The sequence below is a fragment of the Lytechinus variegatus genome, chromosome 4 (genome assembly GCF_018143015.1).
Source record: "Lytechinus variegatus isolate NC3 chromosome 4, Lvar_3.0, whole genome shotgun sequence".
Classification (NCBI taxonomy): Eukaryota; Metazoa; Echinodermata; class Echinoidea; order Temnopleuroida; family Toxopneustidae; genus Lytechinus; species Lytechinus variegatus.
In genome coordinates, this window is record NC_054743.1 from 47,346,363 (window position 1) to 47,366,263 (window position 19,901).

Genomic DNA, 19,901 nt, shown 5'->3' on the forward strand with positions numbered 1-19,901 from the left:
GCAGTATTTGATTAGTGAGATGCGTATGATAATCACGATACAATGACTACAAAAAGTGCTTCATGTGTTAAGATGTAATTCTAAGAAAATCAGCAAAGGATGGCACTAGCATTAGATGACTATGCTGAGATATTTATACTCTAAATGGATTCCTAAAATATAGTCCTTAAAATGTCCCTGTTTGGGTCAATAAATACAAAAATTTCAGCTCGCGCTTCGCGCTCGCATTGTTTGTTTAGCGAGACAGATCATGATTACAAAAATTTGCTTATAATGTCCTTTTTTAGGTCTGAATATCAAAAATTTTCAGCTCGCGCTTCGCGCTCGCATTATCTAGTCAGTGAGATACATATCTGTTTAATGGCACTACATGTCCTTTAAATATCTCTATTAGGTCAGTATACCTGGCAACTGAGCGCGCTTCGCGCGCTTCCTAAGTGACTCGAAATTTTTGCTGGTGCCCCCCCCCAATGCCGTGACCCACGGTACGCCACTGTCAACCCCTATAGCATTATTCCCCCTCTTCACCACGACTAAATAGTAAATTGTGTGTTACCATTTCGTTATTTTAAATTAATAAATTTCAAATAATGACTAAAACCTTGAAAAGAAATACATGTCAATGAGAGTAATGAATGAGAGTTAAAAAATATTCTGTCTGTTAAAACTTTTCCACCAAGTAAGAGATACTTACAAGTTCTGAGTCCTCATTTTTGAACGAATTGGGGCCTATTCCAATCGCCAGGGCACAGGCCGGGGGTAAGGGAAGGGCTCTTTGAATCGTTGACATGCCATCAAAATCCGCAGAACTCCCTGCGTACAGGCAAATATACAAACAAAAATATTAAAGGAGAATTCTACACCAACCATGCCAAAAGAATGTCCATGTGGTTACAGGGGAATGAAACCTTTGGAACAAATAGGCTTGTGTAGAAACAGAAAAATAAAAAAATAAGAATAAAGTTTGAGAAAAATCGGACAAATAATGAGAGAGTTATGAGGATTTGAATATTGCAATCAATAATGCTATGGAGACCCTCCCATTGGCAATGCGACAAGGATGTGTGATGTCACTGATGAACAACTTTCCCTTTGGTGGACTATAAAATACCCTCAAAATGTCTCTTTTTGCTTTTTCTTATGATGATACAAACTCTTTATCCATGATGTATTCTTAAAAAAATATGTATTACATGCCCTCATGGGGAAAGACCACATGATCTATGGATAGATGTGATAAAAAAGGCAATTCAAGTGAAATAAATATTAAAGTAATGGGGAGAGTTGTTCACAAGTAACATCACACATCTTTGTCGCATTGCCAATTTGCTATCTCCATAGCATTAGTGATCGCAATATTCAAATGCTCATAACTTTCTCATTATTTGTCCGATTTTTCTCAAACTTTTGTTGATCTGTTTCTTTGATTTTTCTGTTTTCACACAAGCTATCTTGTTCCAATGGTTTCATTCTCCTTTAAGAAGAGGGCAATCAAACAAGAAGAAAGCTGATATTTCAATCAATCTAAGTGCAAAATAGGACAATTATGACATTTAAAGTTTCGCTCTATTTTACCAAACAGTTCTATGCATAACACATTGATACAACATACACCATTGAGAAATCGATGATGTCACTCAAGAACTGTTGATTTTTCTCCGTGTCTGTTGTATTTCATTGCTTTAATTATTTATTTTTTTCCAGGTTTGACCATAAGGAGACCCTTTCTCCAATAGGTTGAGGTCGATATGCTAAGGGAGGAAATCAAAATGCATGTCACATATTTCATGTTATGAAATATAATAAAAATAGTGAATGGGTAACTTTATCGGTTCCCTAATTCGCATACTGGGAGGAAAATCACAGGGTATCGAACTGTTAATTTTTGAAATATATCGAAGCTTTTCAAGCTATCAAACCGTTTTCCAACTCCCAATAACAAAATAGTGATAGTGGAACCTCATAGTTTTCCTCTACAATTGTAAAATATAAATTAAACGTATTTTACAACCTGGCTACTATTATGTGGATGCAAGTCTACGATTGCTCTTCAAGAGCTTAAAGTGGGTTTAAACAAAGTTTTTCCAAAAAATTAAAAGACTACGTTCAATTTTTATTCACTAACTATTAGAAAATTGAACATTTTGTTTTAAAATGTCTAAAGCAATTCTTGATCAGAACATACCTAAACCAGGTTGCAAAAACTATTTACTTACAGTAAATGTTACTATGCTAAAACAAGAGAGCATAAGGGAAATCAAAGCTGTAAGTTTCCCAGCATTGAAATCACATACAGTGCTTAAAGTTAGTAAACCGCATAAGAAAATAAAGTGTTCAAGGTCTGTCATGTTTTAGATATTTAATAGTAAAGTATTACTGTCATAAAGTTTTGTTTCTCTGGGCTCTCAGAACATTGTAGTGCTGTTATACAGTGCGTCCCAGAAAAAACGAAACCGAGATTCAGCGATCATTTATCATAACTTAATCATAAATAGAATAGACAAATGACCTACCAATTTAAAGCTTAGAATCTCTTCTTTCATCTAATATTACTTAGATTATTTCTTACTCACGCATGAGTGAGCAAAAACAATTTGAAGAAAGAATACCAAAAACTCATTTGGCGGGGGGTATCTGGGTTTCAAAAGGAAAACTACATTTCTGAAAAGTTCAATATCTGCTCTTTAATTTAGTACCTAAATTACAGAAAATGGTCAAGAAATAACAAAGTTCTGGTCATTTGAAATAAGGCTTGAATTTCAATAATGTCATAAAATGAAGAGGTTCTCTAGGCTGGCTTTCAAACTCACTCGACACTCCGTTTTGTTGATCAGCCATGCATTTAATCTTTTGTTCACCATGCGAAAGCTTCTATGGGAAACCGGTGAAAACACGTTATCTCATGAAATTACGGAAATACAAGCCTTATTTCAAATGACCACAACTTTTTTATTTCTTGACCATTTTCTGTAATTGGGGTACCAAAATAAAGAGCAGATATTGAACGTTTTAGAAATGTGGTTTTCTTTTCGAAACCCAGATACCCCCCGCCAAATGAGTTTTTGGTATCCTTTCTTCAACTTTGCTCACTCATGCGTGAATAGGAAATATCCTAAGTAAAATCAGATGAAAGAGGAGATTCTCAGCTTTAAATTGGTAGGTCATTTGTCTATTCTATTTATGATTAAGTTATGATAAATGCTCGCTAAATCTCGGTTTCGTTTATTCTGGGACGCACTGTATAATTTCAACAACCAGCATGTAGGATGTGGTTCACGAACTTTATCAGCACACAACTGCATATAATGTCGTGGCTCTGATTTTAATAAGCCACGTTTTCTCATGCAGAAGGCGTCACAGAATTATTGAGGGAAACGGATTGATGTAATAGCTTACAAACAAGGATATTTCTTACATCGTCTTTCTTTTGTTACGCGACACAGCCAGTAGGAAATAATAACTAACACAGTCACCCCGAGACAACATCCCAGTGAAACGACCAAGATGAAGAGCAGGCCTGGAACAGAAATAATCAGAAATTGTAAAAAACAGTTTTGACGAGAAAACATCATTTTAAAAGGGTATATCCCCCCATCAAACTGAGCTGACAGCAATCATGGTAGTGACTTAAATTTCTGCAATGCATATGGCACTTTCGCTGATGAATGAAGGGAACCTATCACAAATCCCTTCTGATCACAGTGTTCATAAACATTCACACTGTTGAAACGCTCAAATTCAACATTGTGTCATTTCGCATTCTGTTCAAGACTGCATGTGCAAAACCCTTTGTGAGAGTATATTCTTTCCAGTAGGGATTCGCGATTTGGCGGTCGCGAAGGCGAAATCTGAAAAAAAAGAAGTGTGTGTGGGAGAGGGTGTTCAATAAGGTGTGCGCACAGTTTTTTTAAGGTGAGCGAGTGATTGAGCTATCACATACATGTGCGGTGTAACAAGGGTGTGGGGTAGGGGAGAGGGGGGCAACTGGTGACGTAGGTACCCTATTATTTTTTAAGACGGAATAAAAGGGAGAGAAAAAGGATGACACCGGGGAAGACAGAAGGAAGAAAAGTATGTTAAAACAGAGAGGTCTCGTACTGAAAAAACTCCGGTGTTGATTTAACACCAGCCCGGAATCTATTATGTCCACACCAGACAAGTGTTAAACAACACCAGTTTCGTTTTGGTCTAACACGAGAAAGGTGTTTATACAACACCAATTAGTATTAGAACAGCATGGGTTTGATTCCAAACTCGTGATGTTTCAAGACTTCTCTGATGTGGACATATATAGATTCCGCGCTTATGGAGTTTATGCAGTATGGCTATAGTAACGCAATAATACGGAGTTTATACAGTGCGGCTAGATAGTAACGCAATAATACTTCCAGAATTAGATTGATAGGGGGAAATTTTATCACATTAGCAAAATATTACTGATCCCTGTAGTCTCCAAGCTCAGACTCATATCTGACACTTTAACCAATCAAATGTGAAGACCATATATAGGGGCGCGAAACCCCGTCTTTGGTGAAAGCAGCCAGCGTACATAGTAAATCTAGTCTCACTTCAGACTCGTCATTATGCCCTATGACATTGTGAAGAAACAATATTAAAGATCGGTGTATGGAGACTATGATCTCTGTGGGTCTCCCATGCACCCCACCATGTAGGCCTATATACTCTAATTCTTTCATATCATCTTATAACTTTCACCATAACAAATTTTACTACACTGCAGAAACTCCGGTATTGATTTAACACCAGCCCCGAATCTATACATGTCCACATCAAAGAAGTATTGAAACAACACCAGTTCGGAGTCAAACCAAAGTTGTTTTGCTACTGATTGGTGTTGTATTAACACCTATCTGGTGTTTGACCAAAACCAAACTGGGGTTGTTTCACACTTTTCTGGTGTGGACATAAATAGATTCCGGGCTGTTGTTAAATCAACCTATAAGATTTTTTTTGCAGAGTAATTGCATGACAAATAACGCACTCCATCTTCCATCGCTGCCATCCAGGTACTCCACACGTGTTGAGGCACTGCAAACACCACGGCCACACACGACCAGCCACAGCTGATGCTCCCTGGCGCCATTCGTGATGTACACCGTCCGACCCGGAAGTAAACACGTTTCATTCATTTTCTGCAACCCGCCGACGTGAAACTCAGCATGGATGCAGAGGTCACTTGTGTCCCTCTCTGTTGAGGAGATGTCAAGCCTTCCTGTTTTCATTTCATATGTTGCACTTATACCTGTGAAAATAGAATGTGCGAATATCATAAACATAAGAACCATACTGTACACAATCCAATTATTGCTACATTCGTCTTATTTCCTGCTCCTTTATAACCCTCCATGCGCAGTGGCGTACCGTGGGTTACGGCATGGGGGGGGGGGGGCACCAACTAAAATTTTGTATCACTTAGTAGGCGCGCGAAGCGTGTTCAATTGCCAAGCGTACTGACTTAATGGAGGCATTTTAAGTACTGTGCTATAAAACGGATATGTATCTCATTGATCAAATAATGCGATTGTCAAGCGCGAGCTGAACATTTTTTTATTCAGACATAAAAAAGGACATTATAAGGAAAATGTTGAAATCATTATACGTACAATGTGAGCGCGAGTTGAAATTTTTGTATATACTGACCCCAAACAGTTTCGCTTATTTTCAGCAAAAGAGTTATATGAACGAGCCAGTTACATCCAAATGAGAGAGTTGATGACATCACTCACTCACTATTTCTTTTGTATTTTATTATATGAAATATGAAATATTTTGATTTTCTCGTCATTATCATGTAAAATGAAGTTTCACTCCCTAAACACGTGGAATTCAATTATTCTAACATTTTGTGCTTCAGCCAAGGAGGTCCTAATTGTCAAATTCGTAAAAATTGAAATATTGTATAATTCAAACAATAAAAAACAAAAGAAATAGTGAGTGAGTGACATCATCGACTCTCTCATTTGGGTGTAACTGGCTCGTTCATATAACTATTTTGTTGAAAATAAGCGAAACCTTGAAATGTCATAACTTTCTTATTTGACATCCGATTTTGATGAAATTTTCAGCATCGTGCTCGTCCGATTTTTCTCTATTGATTCAAATCAACATTTTTCTGAGGTGGACTTGACCTTTAAAGGATTTTTTTTAAAGGAATTCATGATAAGCAAACATATCTCACCAATCCACTAATACGAGCGAAGGGACGGAATGGAAATGGTTTATATTCAGACCTTGCAGGGCAATCACTTGTAGAAGTCGAAAAAAGAAGCAATTGTTACTACATATAGCAATAATAACCTGAAGTGCGAGGAAATATATCTCGTGTATGATTACGTGAAAACGGAATGTTTATTACAACAGGATTATATATCTCTTTAAACAGACAATTCGAGCACCAGGAATGATGAACACAAAGGCCCTAAGCGATTTTTTTTCATAAGGTTAAGAAAAAAACATTTCTGAAGTATAATGTCACAAAATAAAATGAATAGGTTCATTATTGTGGACTGAAATAATCGCTAAAGGGTATTCATTTCTCTCCCAATCTACTATGGTCAACAAGGAAATTCGTGATCACTCTCGCGAAAAGTGTAAAAAATTAATATAATACACAATAATTTCTTCTTCCACCATTTTTTTTTGCCAGCCGATGGGGGGGGGGGTACCGTCCCCCTGTAGTTACGCCATTGTCCACATGCACCTCATTGTGTTTTTCGGCTTACTGAATTGTTTTTAATCGTTATACTCACGTATCACTATCATCTTTTGTTAATTCGAGTGAAATAGAAGGTCACCAATTCTGCCAGTTCATAATCCACTTGAAATTCTAAACACTTTCTATTATACCATAAGTAATTTTATTTTCCTCCTCAACTTGGAAAGAAGTGTTATTAGTTTCATATCAGTTGTGTTTACTTCGTTGTCATCATCGCTCGGCAAAGTACTGAAACTTATACGACACCAGATACCACGTACTGTAAGAAGTGCTACCACAACAATGACAGACTAAATATACGATACTGATAAATCATGTGCATATATAGGTCTATATAAGTATTCCACTTACCCAATTCATCTACAGTACCCGCTGCCATGCAAGAAAAAAAAATGAAGAAAACAAAAAGAAAATTTGTGAAATCTGCTGGCTATCCACTGTAGTTTTTCCTTTCTTGTTACTCACACTTCCATTATTTTAACTTTGTACTGAGATTAATATAGATTTTGACAGGCAAGTATTTTCCCAGTAATTTTTGCTCTTTAAACCTCATCTGTCGTATCTTGTATAGTTTCTTTCCGTATAGGCTGATTTATCAGTCTGATGCAAGAAGCTATATTATTATCATTAATATAAATATTTTCCAATACTGTCCCCCACATGTGTTCACAGATTTAGCATATTATCAATTTTTAACGATTCCATGACATTTGCTCCAATGACAAATGCTCCGCTGCAAACTCCCCATACTATTGGAATGACCAACTTCAACCCTGGGGAGCGTTTCATGAAAGGACTTGTCGGACGTTTTATCTGACAGTTACCATAGGAACAATGCCTCCCAGCCAATCAGAATCATGGAAAGATGTCAGATCTGATAACTTGTCGGACAAAAATATTGATGAAATGCTCCCCTGGACTTCGCGTTATACACTAAGCCTAAGCCTAACCATAAAACATAACATTAACACTAACCCTTACCCAATATCTTAGACGAATAAAACCCGGAGCAATTATCGCCGGATCAAATGTCGTGTCACATTGCTACATCCTTATAGCTCGTTACGTGTACACATTGTGTGGCATTGTGTTCTTTCTAGCCTGGAATTATCATCATCGTAAATATCATCACTATAGATATTTTCATTTTAAACATTTACATTATTAACATACTGGATGAAGGCCGATCGACTTACGAGCAGTCGACGCAAAGATGTCAACGCCATCACTGCTCCCGACTTCGTTTTCTGCTCGTACTATTATTCTGTACTGAGTATAGGTCCTTAGCCCGTCTAGGATGAACTGCCAATCCGTTATCCCCTGTTCTCTGCGGCACCTTTCTTCCTGGGTGTCGTTGACGCAGTATGAGACTGCGAATGTCATCGGCTTGCCACCATCTTGACCGGGTGTCCACGAGAAAGTGAGGGATGTTTTCGAGGAGCTGATAACCTGCAGGTCATGAGGGGGATCTGGGAAGCCTTTATGGAAGCGTATGGAAAGAAAGTTATTATGGTGTCGATCATAGTGATTTATAAGTGATTGCAAAGCACTAATGCTTGTAAACAAGCAACTACAGGACAGATGGCTCAGTGTCCTATCGAGACATGCCTGGTGACCTGGTAATAAGGATAAATAGATTGCTAAAAGGTAACAGCACATCAGGACTTGCAAGAAAGGAACTCCGCAGTCACGAAAATGCTAGACCATGATTTATAGCGTTTCGCATGTACATGTTTTTCTTTAAAGCTTCAGCAATATTAACAATGGCTACACAAAACAGAAAAATCAGATTAAAAAAAGGAATAACCGGGAGTGGATCTCTAAATTTTCCTTATAGCCTTAAAAACAGACAATCGAATACCCTTGAAGTAGGTTACGATCAAGGAACTATGTTCTTACAGTATCCGGTGAGCTGAATAACGAACGAATCTGCTCCGAGTGAATTTATGGCGGTACAAGTATAATTCCCGAAGACATCTCTGTGAACATTCTCTGCGACCTGCAATCTGCTCTCCAGTAGAGTTGTCGAGAGTCTTCTGAAGGTACTAGTAGTGACCTGTGATTGGTTAGGCGTTGACCACGTGATCATCGATGTCGTTGAAGGATTGGCATCAACAAGACACGAAAGGATGGCTCCGGTCCCCTCATTGGCGTGAATAATGGACACCCGTCGATCAATATCAGGGGGATCTGTTTATTGAAGATTGGATGGATATTCCAACTAAATAATCTTGTTTGTGTATTATGAAATATTTTCAACGTTAGATTGTCGGCCCACACTATATCCATTGATATAAAGAACACAAAAATGTTCCATATGGCTTAGTATACATGTACAATGTCCTTTGTTTACTGTTGCCTACCTGCCAGATTTCTTGTATTAAATCGATCCATGACAGAGGTCAAACACTCAAGTCATTAAAATTCCGAAATCTTTTCATTATTTGCCATATCTGACGTTAGAATCTACAAAAATAGCAGAAGAGTGATTTTTTTCTCTCTTGCATAACAGAGCGCGACTGTAAACGCCGCTTTTCCGACGGCGGCGGTGTCATCAAATCTTAACCAAAGATTAAGTTTTTGAAACGTCATCATAATTTTAAAAGCTTATGGATCTGGTTATAACAGTTGGACATAAAAATAGTCGAGCATCAATAAACATTCTGCCTGAGTTTTAGGTCCCATTACAAGGGACAAATGACTTTACACCACCCAGAAAAAATAGTTCATGAAACGTGGACATATTAAAGTAATCAAGTACCACTGGTCGTCTTGCATAAGTCTTCGGTCATACGAGCAAGGTCAAACGTAGTTTAGGGTCACTGAGCATAGTATCATAATTATAAATGGTGTTTTTTGTGACTGATTATACAAACACAATCGTTTCCGTATTCTAACTCACATTGCACAGAGATAGTTGTTCTTTGCGCCGCCAAACCGGCTTCACATCGGTAATCTCCAGAATGATTGCGATGCACCTCTGCAATGAACAACCAGGATGACCCTGTCCCGTTAGCTAAGACAATGCCAGGTGAGGTGTCCTCTTGAACCTTCCTCCAGGAGACACTAGGTGGTGGAAAGCCATTTGATCTGCACGCCAAGGATGCATTGTGCCATCCTTCCCGCCAAGGTTCCAATGGGGATCGGGTCAAGACGAGGTCAGAAGGTGGATCTACAGATAGTAATATTTTCAGAATAGACTTGACCGTTGTAGCAAAGTAAAAATCTATGGAATTTTAGAGCATTATCATACATGCCGGGGTTGGGGGGTCGGGTGTCAATTTACCCTGTACATGTAGTGCTATGTGACAACCTTTAATCCTTTTTATAATGGACATAGGATTAAAGACAAATATCCACGCATATACTCTTTAGTACCAAGACCTTCAGACGGGAAGGCTAAATAAAATAAAAGCTTTAAAATGGGCAAAAAACTATGTTATGATACAATAATTTCCTATATATCAGTTCAAGCAAATACCTACCAGGTCTCAATTACAACTCTATTGCATCATAATGTTACATTAAAAATACGCGCAATCAGTACGAACTTTCCCATTACAGCATAGGGGACTCCAGTATTAAAATATATAACAACATAATCTCCGTAGCCTGTAACCATATGAACTACATGGCCTACATGAAGGTGCAGAGGGGATCATATACTAAAGCCCATATACCCAGGCCTAACAAGCAACTCCATTACGATATAAGGATACGGTGAGCATCGTAAGCATCGTATATGGACAGTCCTTTATCAAGTTTTGCCAGCTTACTATGATAATAAGTGCCAGGATTTCAACGTTCCATTGCAGTATGAAAAGAGGACAGAGTCTCCTCACCGTTTCTCTGCTGTAGTCCTATACTTACAATACACATCGGTGGAGCAGACGTCAGAGCATACGTTCTGTCCATCAGGTGGTCTACATGGCATAGACGACTCCGTCCTACAGCACTGTGAAATCAGTCGCAGGTCTGCCGCTACCTCGGAGGCATTTGGAATGCTATCCCGGGTAACGTTCACGTGAATCTCAAACCCGGGCAAACTTGATGTATATTCGGGTCTCAAGGAAGGTGAGAGGAATATTTTGGCGATCCGCGTGAACTTTCCCAAAGTCTGGTCCGGGGTAAGATATGAGCACGTGAGATCCATGAATGAGTTGAGGTCAATACTGTCGTCGCAATCTACGGTCGGTCGGTGGACAGTACACTCTGTAATTATGTGCAAGATTATTCAAATGGTAAATACAGACCTGATGAATGATGGCTAACATTTCGATGGCTAGAACATGTATTTTCAGCTTGAATTGATTTGATAAAGAAGAAAATAAATAAATTAGCATACGTAGACAATTTAATCGAAATCGGTATGTAAAATTACGTTAGAAAGTTATGACATTTTAAAACTTTTTTTATTTACCATCCAACTCTGATGAATTTTCAGGTCTATGGTTATTGTTTTATTAAGTCTTCTCGGTTGATTCAAATCCACACTTTGTGGGTGGACTTAACCCTGAAACTAATAAGTCAAATGGTTTCCTGTCAAATAATAATGAAACAATCTCAACAATTGCCTAATGATCAAGGATTGTAAGGGCATCTTTAATCATGCCCATCCTTGGTCGTAGTCTTAAAATTCAACTGTTTACTTTCGGTCTATCGGCATTGGGATATCTAATGTAGGGCTATATTAATCGAATTTATTTTCTACATTCTACATACTACCACTTGGCAATTTTGATTTAAAATTATTTTGGAAAGAGTGAAACAGATAGGGAGAGTTATGGGGAAAGGGGGAGGGAGGGGTGCTAGACAGAAAAGGGCTTGCACCAATCGATTTAATGTCATTTGCAATGATTTCTTGTATTTCATTTTAATTCAACAACATTCGGTGTTATGGCGAGAGCGAGAGGTAAAAGATTGACATATCGAACCTACGCCGAGGCATAAAATGATTCATAACGTCTTTCTCGAGCTTATGAAAGGTGCTAGACAGAAAAGAGCTTGCACCAATCGATTTAATGTCACTTGCAATGATTTCTTGTATTTCATTTTTAATTCAACAACATTCGGTGTTATGACGAGAGCGAGAGGTAAAAGATTGACATATCGCAAGATATGATGGAGAGAGAGAGAGGGGGGGGGGGGGGGGGGTGAGAGGGAGAAAATTAGTCTAGTCGGAAATGGGGATTCCCGTGCACCATCGTGTTTGACCCACTTTTCTTTGTATTGCCTGAAGTTTCTAGTTAATGACTTATTTGAGAAAAAAATCATTAATATTGTAAATAACCTACAAATGAAGAAGAAAAAAAAAATCCCCGGATGTGACGGCATTCCTAACTGTCTATTAAAAAACTGTTATAGCCATCTTTGATCCATTCATACAAATTTTTTATGTCTCTTTTATCACTGGACGGGTCCCCAATAAAATGAAAATCTCCAAAGTCATCCCTTTGTTGAAAAAAGGTGACAATCAACTCGTTCCCATCGTCGAATATCCTTACCACACTATCTAAAATGTTAGAAAAACTTGTCCATACAATCATGACTATATATAGGACAACTGCTTTTTTTTTCAAACAACTTCCAACTAGAATTCTGTGAAAAACATATTACTTCCCGTGTAGTTTTGTCATTTATTAATAATTTATTATTATAAAGTTACCACTTCCATCGATAATGGTTGTCATACTGTCGATATTTTCCTTGACTTTTGCAAGGACTTCGACATAATTAATCACGAAATTTTCTTACATAAACGTCGTCATTATGGAGTCAAAGAGAAGGCATTGGAGTAATTAAGGGATCACCTCAGCTAATAATAACACTTCGTCTACTCTGCAAATTAAGTAGTGGTGTCCAACCGAGTAGTCTTCTTGGCCTACTTCTTTTTTACTTATATTAATGATATTCAAAAGACATCAAAGTTACTGTATACTTTTCGCTGACGACTCAAATATTTTCTTATACCATGATGATGTTAACCAACTCGTTTTTTATAGGATTGTAAATTGTGAACTAATAAATGTTATAGACCGGATCAAGGCCAGCAAACAAAAAATATACAAAAAAAAAACAAATAGAGGAAACAGAGAAAAAGAAAAATAAGATAAGGAAAGAACAAGAACAAGAAAAGAAAAGAAAATAAAATATGAAAAAGAAAATAATAGTAAACAGGAAAAAAAGAAGAGGCAGCGAAAAACAGAAGGAAAAAAAAGATTAACAGAAAACAAAAGGAGAAAAAAACAAAAAAATGTGAAGTAAAAAAAATTAAAGGGGGAAAAATGATGAAGGGGAAAAAACACACTTTTCATCCTCACAAAGAAGGCTCCAAATTCAAGCAGAGGCAAATTAGTCAATTTTTGAATAGTTGCCAGTACACTACAAGACAGAAGAGAAAGAAGAATCACCAGAAGACAAATTACATGCTATTTAGCAACAGAATCAAGACCTAATAAACAGCATGATTATGCTGGATATTCTCGATTTTTTTTAATGAAAATCACTTATTTCATATTCTTTGAAACAAATGATGGAAAAGGTTAAGAATATCTGCACTTTTCCCTATGGTTTTGATACGATAAATTGCTTGTCATTGTTTTCATTTCATTCCAGATCTAGCAACGCATCAGTTCTCGGTATTGTTTAAAATATATATATTGTGGAATAAGCAGTATAACGAGTAGAAACAAAAACATATTTGTCGGTGTATTGTTAAAAATAGTGGGGAATTAGCAGCATAATGGGTAGAAACAAAAACTAATTTCTCGGTGTATTATTTAAAATAGAGGAATTAGTGGGGAGTTAGCAGCATAACGGAAATACGAACAGAAACTTTTCTCAGAATGGTTAAGTTTTTCAAATTTGATGACAATATATAGATTTAGGATTGGAAAATTGATTTTATTTTGAACTGTTTCCCAATAAAGATCAGATAACATGGATAGGCCTTTATAATTTTTTATAAAAACCTGCATTAAGTATTATCCTTGCGTACCGGTTTTATATATACCAATATATTACATCCCGATTGTCGAGATGATGAGATACAAGAGACAAAGAGGTAATGCATTATATATTATTAACCGTATCAGACATCTGAGCAGGGCAACTTTCAAACATTGTTGCCTGCTTAAGACTGGGATCAAATTGCCGGTCAATAAAATTCCAATTGTTTATCCACGGGCCCAATTTATTGCCCGCTCAGGAAAGTCAATGAGAAAATGCGTGGAAATGTAGCGGGCAATAAAAAGCAGCGCTAATATCCGGGTATTCTACGCGTTTTTGCACGCGTCCTTGAACCGCGCAGTGGTCATACGTCATAATGGTAATCAAGTTAAGACAAAGCTGGATACTGCGTCCCCAGGCAAGGGACGCATCATTTCAATTACGTCACAATGGTAAAGTTCAGAGGCCCAGTCTGCTCAACACGATAAACTAAGATTCTCATTCTAAAAATTTAAAATATCTAGATTAATAACGATTTTTGCTCTAGATGCCTGATTTGGTTAATAATAGCAATATTGACTGGCCTGGGGGCGAAAGGACATATATCGCCCTCACTAAATTGATATCACCCTCGTCTGCGACTCGGGCGATATAAATCTAGTTTGGGCGATATATGTCGTATCGCCCCGAGGCCAGTCAATATTGCTTTATTATTCCGAAATGGGGGCTCTCATGTCAATTTTTGACGTTCCCTTTGCTATTTCGTGTCCCATGGGGTTCAGCATAGGCAATTTCTGCGGCCATATTGGATTTTCGTGAAAATTATTATTTTCATATTTTTGCCAAGGTGATGGGAACGTTTGAATAAATGCGATTTAACTATGATATATGGAAGGAATGGATTGGATTCGTTTTCTTGACAGTAAGGGCAATATTGGGAAATGAGAATATGTGCCAAAGTCGGGTCAAGTATTTGCATGTGCATTTTGATCGTTGTGCTTCAATGTGAACATCAAAGACTAATGTATAGGCCTAATGTAAGAGTTCGGCATGAAGGAGGATATATTGACGAGAATATTGATATGCTTCCTGCCCGGGCTTCATGCCAGTATTAATTTCTTAGTTTGCTTAGAGGAAAACGTCAGAATGCATTACTCGGTATTGCGCTAAAATGAGACGAGCCTGAGACTGCAGAACCCGCTTTTTGAGTGCTCGTTACAATAATTCTGAGCAAAGTTACGCCCCTACGCGCCCCTGGTTACGCCCCTAAACTCTTACCCGTAACGTCCAGATTCACCACGGCTGATTGCGCATCATGGTTGTTCAGCACCAAACAGGTGTAATTCCCAGCATCCAACAGGACCGTATCCAAAATGATGATCGTCATCCTCCCCGTTCCGTTTTCATCAGATATGACGGATTGGTGTCGCGTTGAATCGCAATCTTCGCCGCCACATAATCGTACCTGCTCGCTGAATCCATTTTTGCCGTCGAGAGACCAAGCGAATGAGGATCCCGGGGAGCTGGATGGGGAGAAGGAGCATGTCAACTCAGTCCGGTCGCCGACAAAGGAGGTAACCGGGCTGCTACTCCTCACGACCAGCTTTGCAGCAACTGATCCTGAAAAGCAAAGTAATCGATTATTAGCATTGTCATCCTGAAGGGTACGAGTTTTCCCCATTTTTTTTAAATAAATAGACAACATCAAATCATACAATTTTCAACATAATTTAACCCTACAGTCTTAAAAAATATTGGGTTAAAGTGCTCCATGAGGGTAATCGTGGGTCCAACCAACTTCGGGCATTTCTTTTTGGCACTTTTATTTTTCCAGTGAAGATTTAGCCCATTGTTAAGTAATTGCTGTCCATTGTTTAACCTTGCTGGACAATATGCTTCCTTCATTGGGTAAAATACTGCCCCCAAATTTTACCCTTTTTTATAATGTATTGGGACGGGCTGGGTCGGGTTGATTTATTCCCCCTCGACATTTTCGCGATATATCTGTAAGGCAAAAAGCAGGAGATGCGCCTTGCCTTGACGTCTTCTTACAAGTCTGCCTAATTTTAGTAGGACACCAATTTCACGACCCCCGGATAGACGAATAATAGAATTACATAACAATTCGTGACTTTCAGATCCAAAGTTGCTCTGAAACTTGAAATTGAGTGCAAAATCAATGCAATTGCAAATCATAATATATTGATCATAATTTCAATTTAATGTAAATCTGATGTATTCATGTATATTATACACTTACTTGTTACGAGGAAACACATCAACAATCGAAGCAGGTAATTCATTATGTCCACAGCCTTCTTCGCTGCATATCCATCGGTATGTAATGAGAGTAATAAACTGAGGCTTGGTTTCCAAAACTTGCTCGTTTACCATGTTTACAGAGCCAATTGAAAGTCGGCCGTCAAGAAGCTCTTTGGTGACAGTGCGAAACCAGTTTCGAGGGATTGAGAGGTCGTGTAAGGGAGGAGTTGTGAGAGTTTTGTGTGTGCGACTGTGCGTGTTTGTGCCTAAAGTCGGGCCGGGGATAGGATTTGGAGTGTAATTATGAATAAAAACCAAGTGACACACATACTTATGTCCTATAGAAAGTATATCGTGCACAATTTCCAGGTATGGGACAAGTTGGGCATGTTTAGCGATATTGGTAGATCAGTTTCGAGGGACCAAGGTCTTGTAAGTGAAGCGTGGGTGAGGGTTTTGTGTGTGATTTTGCCTAGTGGGTGAGGAGGAGGGGGGGGGGATGGGTGGGTGACGAGATGCTATTACTTATTGCAGACACCGAACTTTTCTCATAAACACAAACACACCTACACACACGTTCCCATGCATCTCTGCACACACACACCCACACATACGTCCAAGCTCGCACATTCTACCCCAATCTTAAGCACACACTCGTCTGACCATCCAACTGTCTCTAAATTCCCCTGAACACGGTCATATATGCAGATATATTTTTTTTTTGGGGGGGGGAGATGCATAAAAAAGTAGAAGTTCGATAGCATTAAGGAAGGTCTTGGACTTTTGAAAATGAAATTAAAGGATTTACGTGCACACATTTGGTGAAATTAGTGAGAATCTACCTAACAAAATTAAGGGCAGGAGGGGGGGGGGGAGCCCCTATAAATGCGGGGGGGGGGGGGAATATACCGTGGAGCATTCAGTAGTTGCATATATTATGTGAGACTGTACCTATGCTATTTTAAGGGATATTTTGATTTTTTTATTCATGGAAAGCTTCAATTAACTATGCTTTTCAAGAGGTTCCCATTCCGCTATATGAGGTTGTCCTATAGGCCTTTATCGTTCAGATTTGTAATTTTATTTGAAAATATGAAGTGAAATCAAATTTTGTTGATCAACCTATCGCTCGATCAATCTATCAATCAAGCATATTTACTTTAATAGCGATTTGCATGAAAAAAAATTACTATACAAATGTGTAGATTATGTCCCAGGCAACCCGCGTGCCAATTTTCGGCGCGATCGCGCGGTCGACGGCCGAGATCTCAAGGGGGGGGGGGGGGGCTGGGAGGCCCCCGGCCATATGAACTCTCAAAATACCCCGTCCTAGATAGGGTTAAGACTTTCTTGGTTATCGAATTTTTCGCCGTCGTATTGCGATAACTCTGAAAATTACGCTTTTGATACAAGAGAGAGCATCGAATCATGTTAAATGTTGAAAGGTGTATTGATCTACATATGATCGTAGGTAGATTTTGCGTTAAATGTCCAAATGAAATGGCCTATCAGGGTCATCGTTGCATGCAGATTTTTTTCACAGAAGACTGACTGGGAACCAATCAGAAGTGTTCTTTCAAATTGGCGATTGAGTTGACTAGCCATTTTAGTAAACATTATATTTTGGAGGGATTTTCATAGGCATTTCTGATTTCCATTTTGTGCAATATAGTAATGAAAATGACTGAAAACATAGCTGAACAGCTAAAGTTGCGAAAAGGCCATTGTTCAGTCGTGAAGAAACATGTCTATGCTTTATATTGATTGTAATATCAACGTGACGCAAGTGTGATTTCTAAGTGAAAATATGCTTTGTTTATTCACATATTTTTTTGAACAAAAAATTCTAAGCTAAATATCGGTTACCAAAATATGTTAAATGTGCATTTCATTTTACTGTTCAGAAAATTCAAACTTTTATTTATATAATAAGACGAACCTTGTGAGGAATAAACAATTCTAAGAGCAAAAATGATGATTTGGAAAGATCGTGTTCAATGGGCTGCTGTCAGCTCAGCTGCTCATGGCTCTTGGTGTGACGTCACTCAGCTGGAGCTCGCCGGAGGACCAATGAAGGCAGAAATAGCATTTTTAGGAGCTGATTTCTGCAAACTCTAATCACTATTTTGGAAAGTGAATTTATATTATCTGATAAGTACTACTTCTCCTTTAAAATGATGACCACAAAAAGTCATTATAAAATACTTTGGCTTATTTTTGGGTGTGTACTTTAAACATTCAGTGTCACCGCTAATCGGAACCATGAATTTTAGATAGTAATGTAATTCTATAGCCTCCTAAAATTCTGAAAATAAAGTTTCACCATGTTTTATGACTCGATCCCACTGTAAAGAAATATGCTATCCATTTTGTTCCATATCACATCAGGTTATTTAGCATGTAACTTTGAACGTATGATTCACATTATTGTTTATATTAGTGAACCTACCAAACTTTGTATTTGATTCTGTAACATGTTCAATTAGTCTCTTATATGCATAATTCTGTAGTTTTGCTCTCTGTTACTTTGTAATGTAAAGGGACAAAGTGAAAACCAGAGATTGTGCTAATTGGTCTACCCTTTTTAAATACGTGAAATAAATAAATAAATAAATGCCGGTCTTCCAAGGTGCAGACTCCGCACCTTCCTGTCATTTTCTCCTACGACATTCAAATAATGAACTTGCAATAATTTACTTTGAGTCTGATGAAGGCTGCTGGAGTTCGAATCACTTTCGAAAGGATATAAAAGCTAAGTGTAATTGGTAACGTTTCCTGTTCGAAAAAAAAACATTTTGATTTCATTTCCAATAATAAAGCAATTAACTTAACAATCTATACGCATGTCTTATTGGAAATGAATAGAATCGGTACTTACAGATGTCAAGACTTCCCCTAATCACCCCATAACACATTTGTTTTGATCCAAGCGGAAATGGCTTGTATATCCATGTACATAAGGACCTTTACACAAGATAAATGTATATGAAAAGTAAGCCCGATGCTAACAGGGAACAAAAACCCTCGCCATTATACAAAAAGTAGAAGGCGGTACGGAATCTGGATTTTTTTACGGTCACAATTAATACACATAATGAATTTTGAATGACATTATTTAAGAACGTATTGTATTCATTCCCTGCCCCCCCCCCCCCCTCTCTCTTTCACTCCATGTCTTCCTTTTGAAGCTAGATTTTTAAATGATCATTTTTATTCTTTCATTTTTTACTTTTCCGTCACTTTTAGTAATCCCTCATACCAATTGCCAGATTTTAACTAATCATTTGTCGATATATCGCACATTCTATTACAATTTGTAACAGTTGAAAGATGAATCTTTAATGCATATATACTTATGAAGAAATGTTTGTTTTTAATGGAAGATTACAAGCAAGACAAATTATAACAAGTATACAGTGGAAAATTCCTGGTCCCCAAACATATATGAATGTAATTATTACAATTTCTGAATCACATTAAACATGATTTCACTCATCTGACAGCTACGTGAACCTGTGCTATACAAAACTTTCTTTTCATTACTAAATATATTTAGATCGAAGATAAAAAGAGAAAATGGGGGTGGGGGGATTAGTGAAAGCGTGGCGTTATGCCCCCATCTATAAGTAAAAAACATGATAGGAAGGCTCTTGGCTCTTAAAAGGGGAAGCTCATCCTGACAAAAAGTTCGGATAAAATTGCAAAAACATAATTAAAAATATTGGTGAAGCTTTCATGAAATCCATCAAAGAGAGTTATCAATAGAATTGTAAGTTTCTGATTTGTGATGTCATATACGAGCAGCTGCCTAATAATGTTCAATTCAAAATGGTTCATGACTACAAAATTTCTTTATTCAGGAGCGTGTCTAAACTAATTCAGGTGTTGATATCGTGATCAAAGCACAATATAAAGCCAATTTCATTTTTATTGATAAAAAAATACATTTCATTGA

General features: G+C 37.7%; 1 protein-coding gene across 1 annotated transcript in view; it reads right to left on the bottom strand.

The window, feature by feature from the left end:
• Positions 1–16,095, bottom strand: part of LOC121413041 (titin-like) — a 29,985-nt gene extending 13,890 nt beyond the window's left edge. The window contains exons 1-11 of the mRNA XM_041605804.1: positions 15,945–16,095; positions 14,963–15,304; positions 10,607–10,948; positions 9,639–9,908; positions 8,636–8,926; positions 7,933–8,214; positions 7,088–7,108; positions 5,003–5,263; positions 3,416–3,517; positions 1,445–1,447; positions 695–813 (exon numbers count right to left, since the gene is read on the bottom strand). Of these exons, the coding sequence (XP_041461738.1) occupies positions 695–813; positions 1,445–1,447; positions 3,416–3,517; positions 5,003–5,263; positions 7,088–7,108; positions 7,933–8,214; positions 8,636–8,926; positions 9,639–9,908; positions 10,607–10,948; positions 14,963–15,304; positions 15,945–15,987 (2,076 nt within the window). The 5' untranslated portion in view covers positions 15,988–16,095. The remainder of the gene's footprint in view (positions 1–694; positions 814–1,444; positions 1,448–3,415; positions 3,518–5,002; positions 5,264–7,087; positions 7,109–7,932; positions 8,215–8,635; positions 8,927–9,638; positions 9,909–10,606; positions 10,949–14,962; positions 15,305–15,944) is intronic.
• Between the last annotated feature and the right edge of the window lie 3,806 nt (positions 16,096–19,901).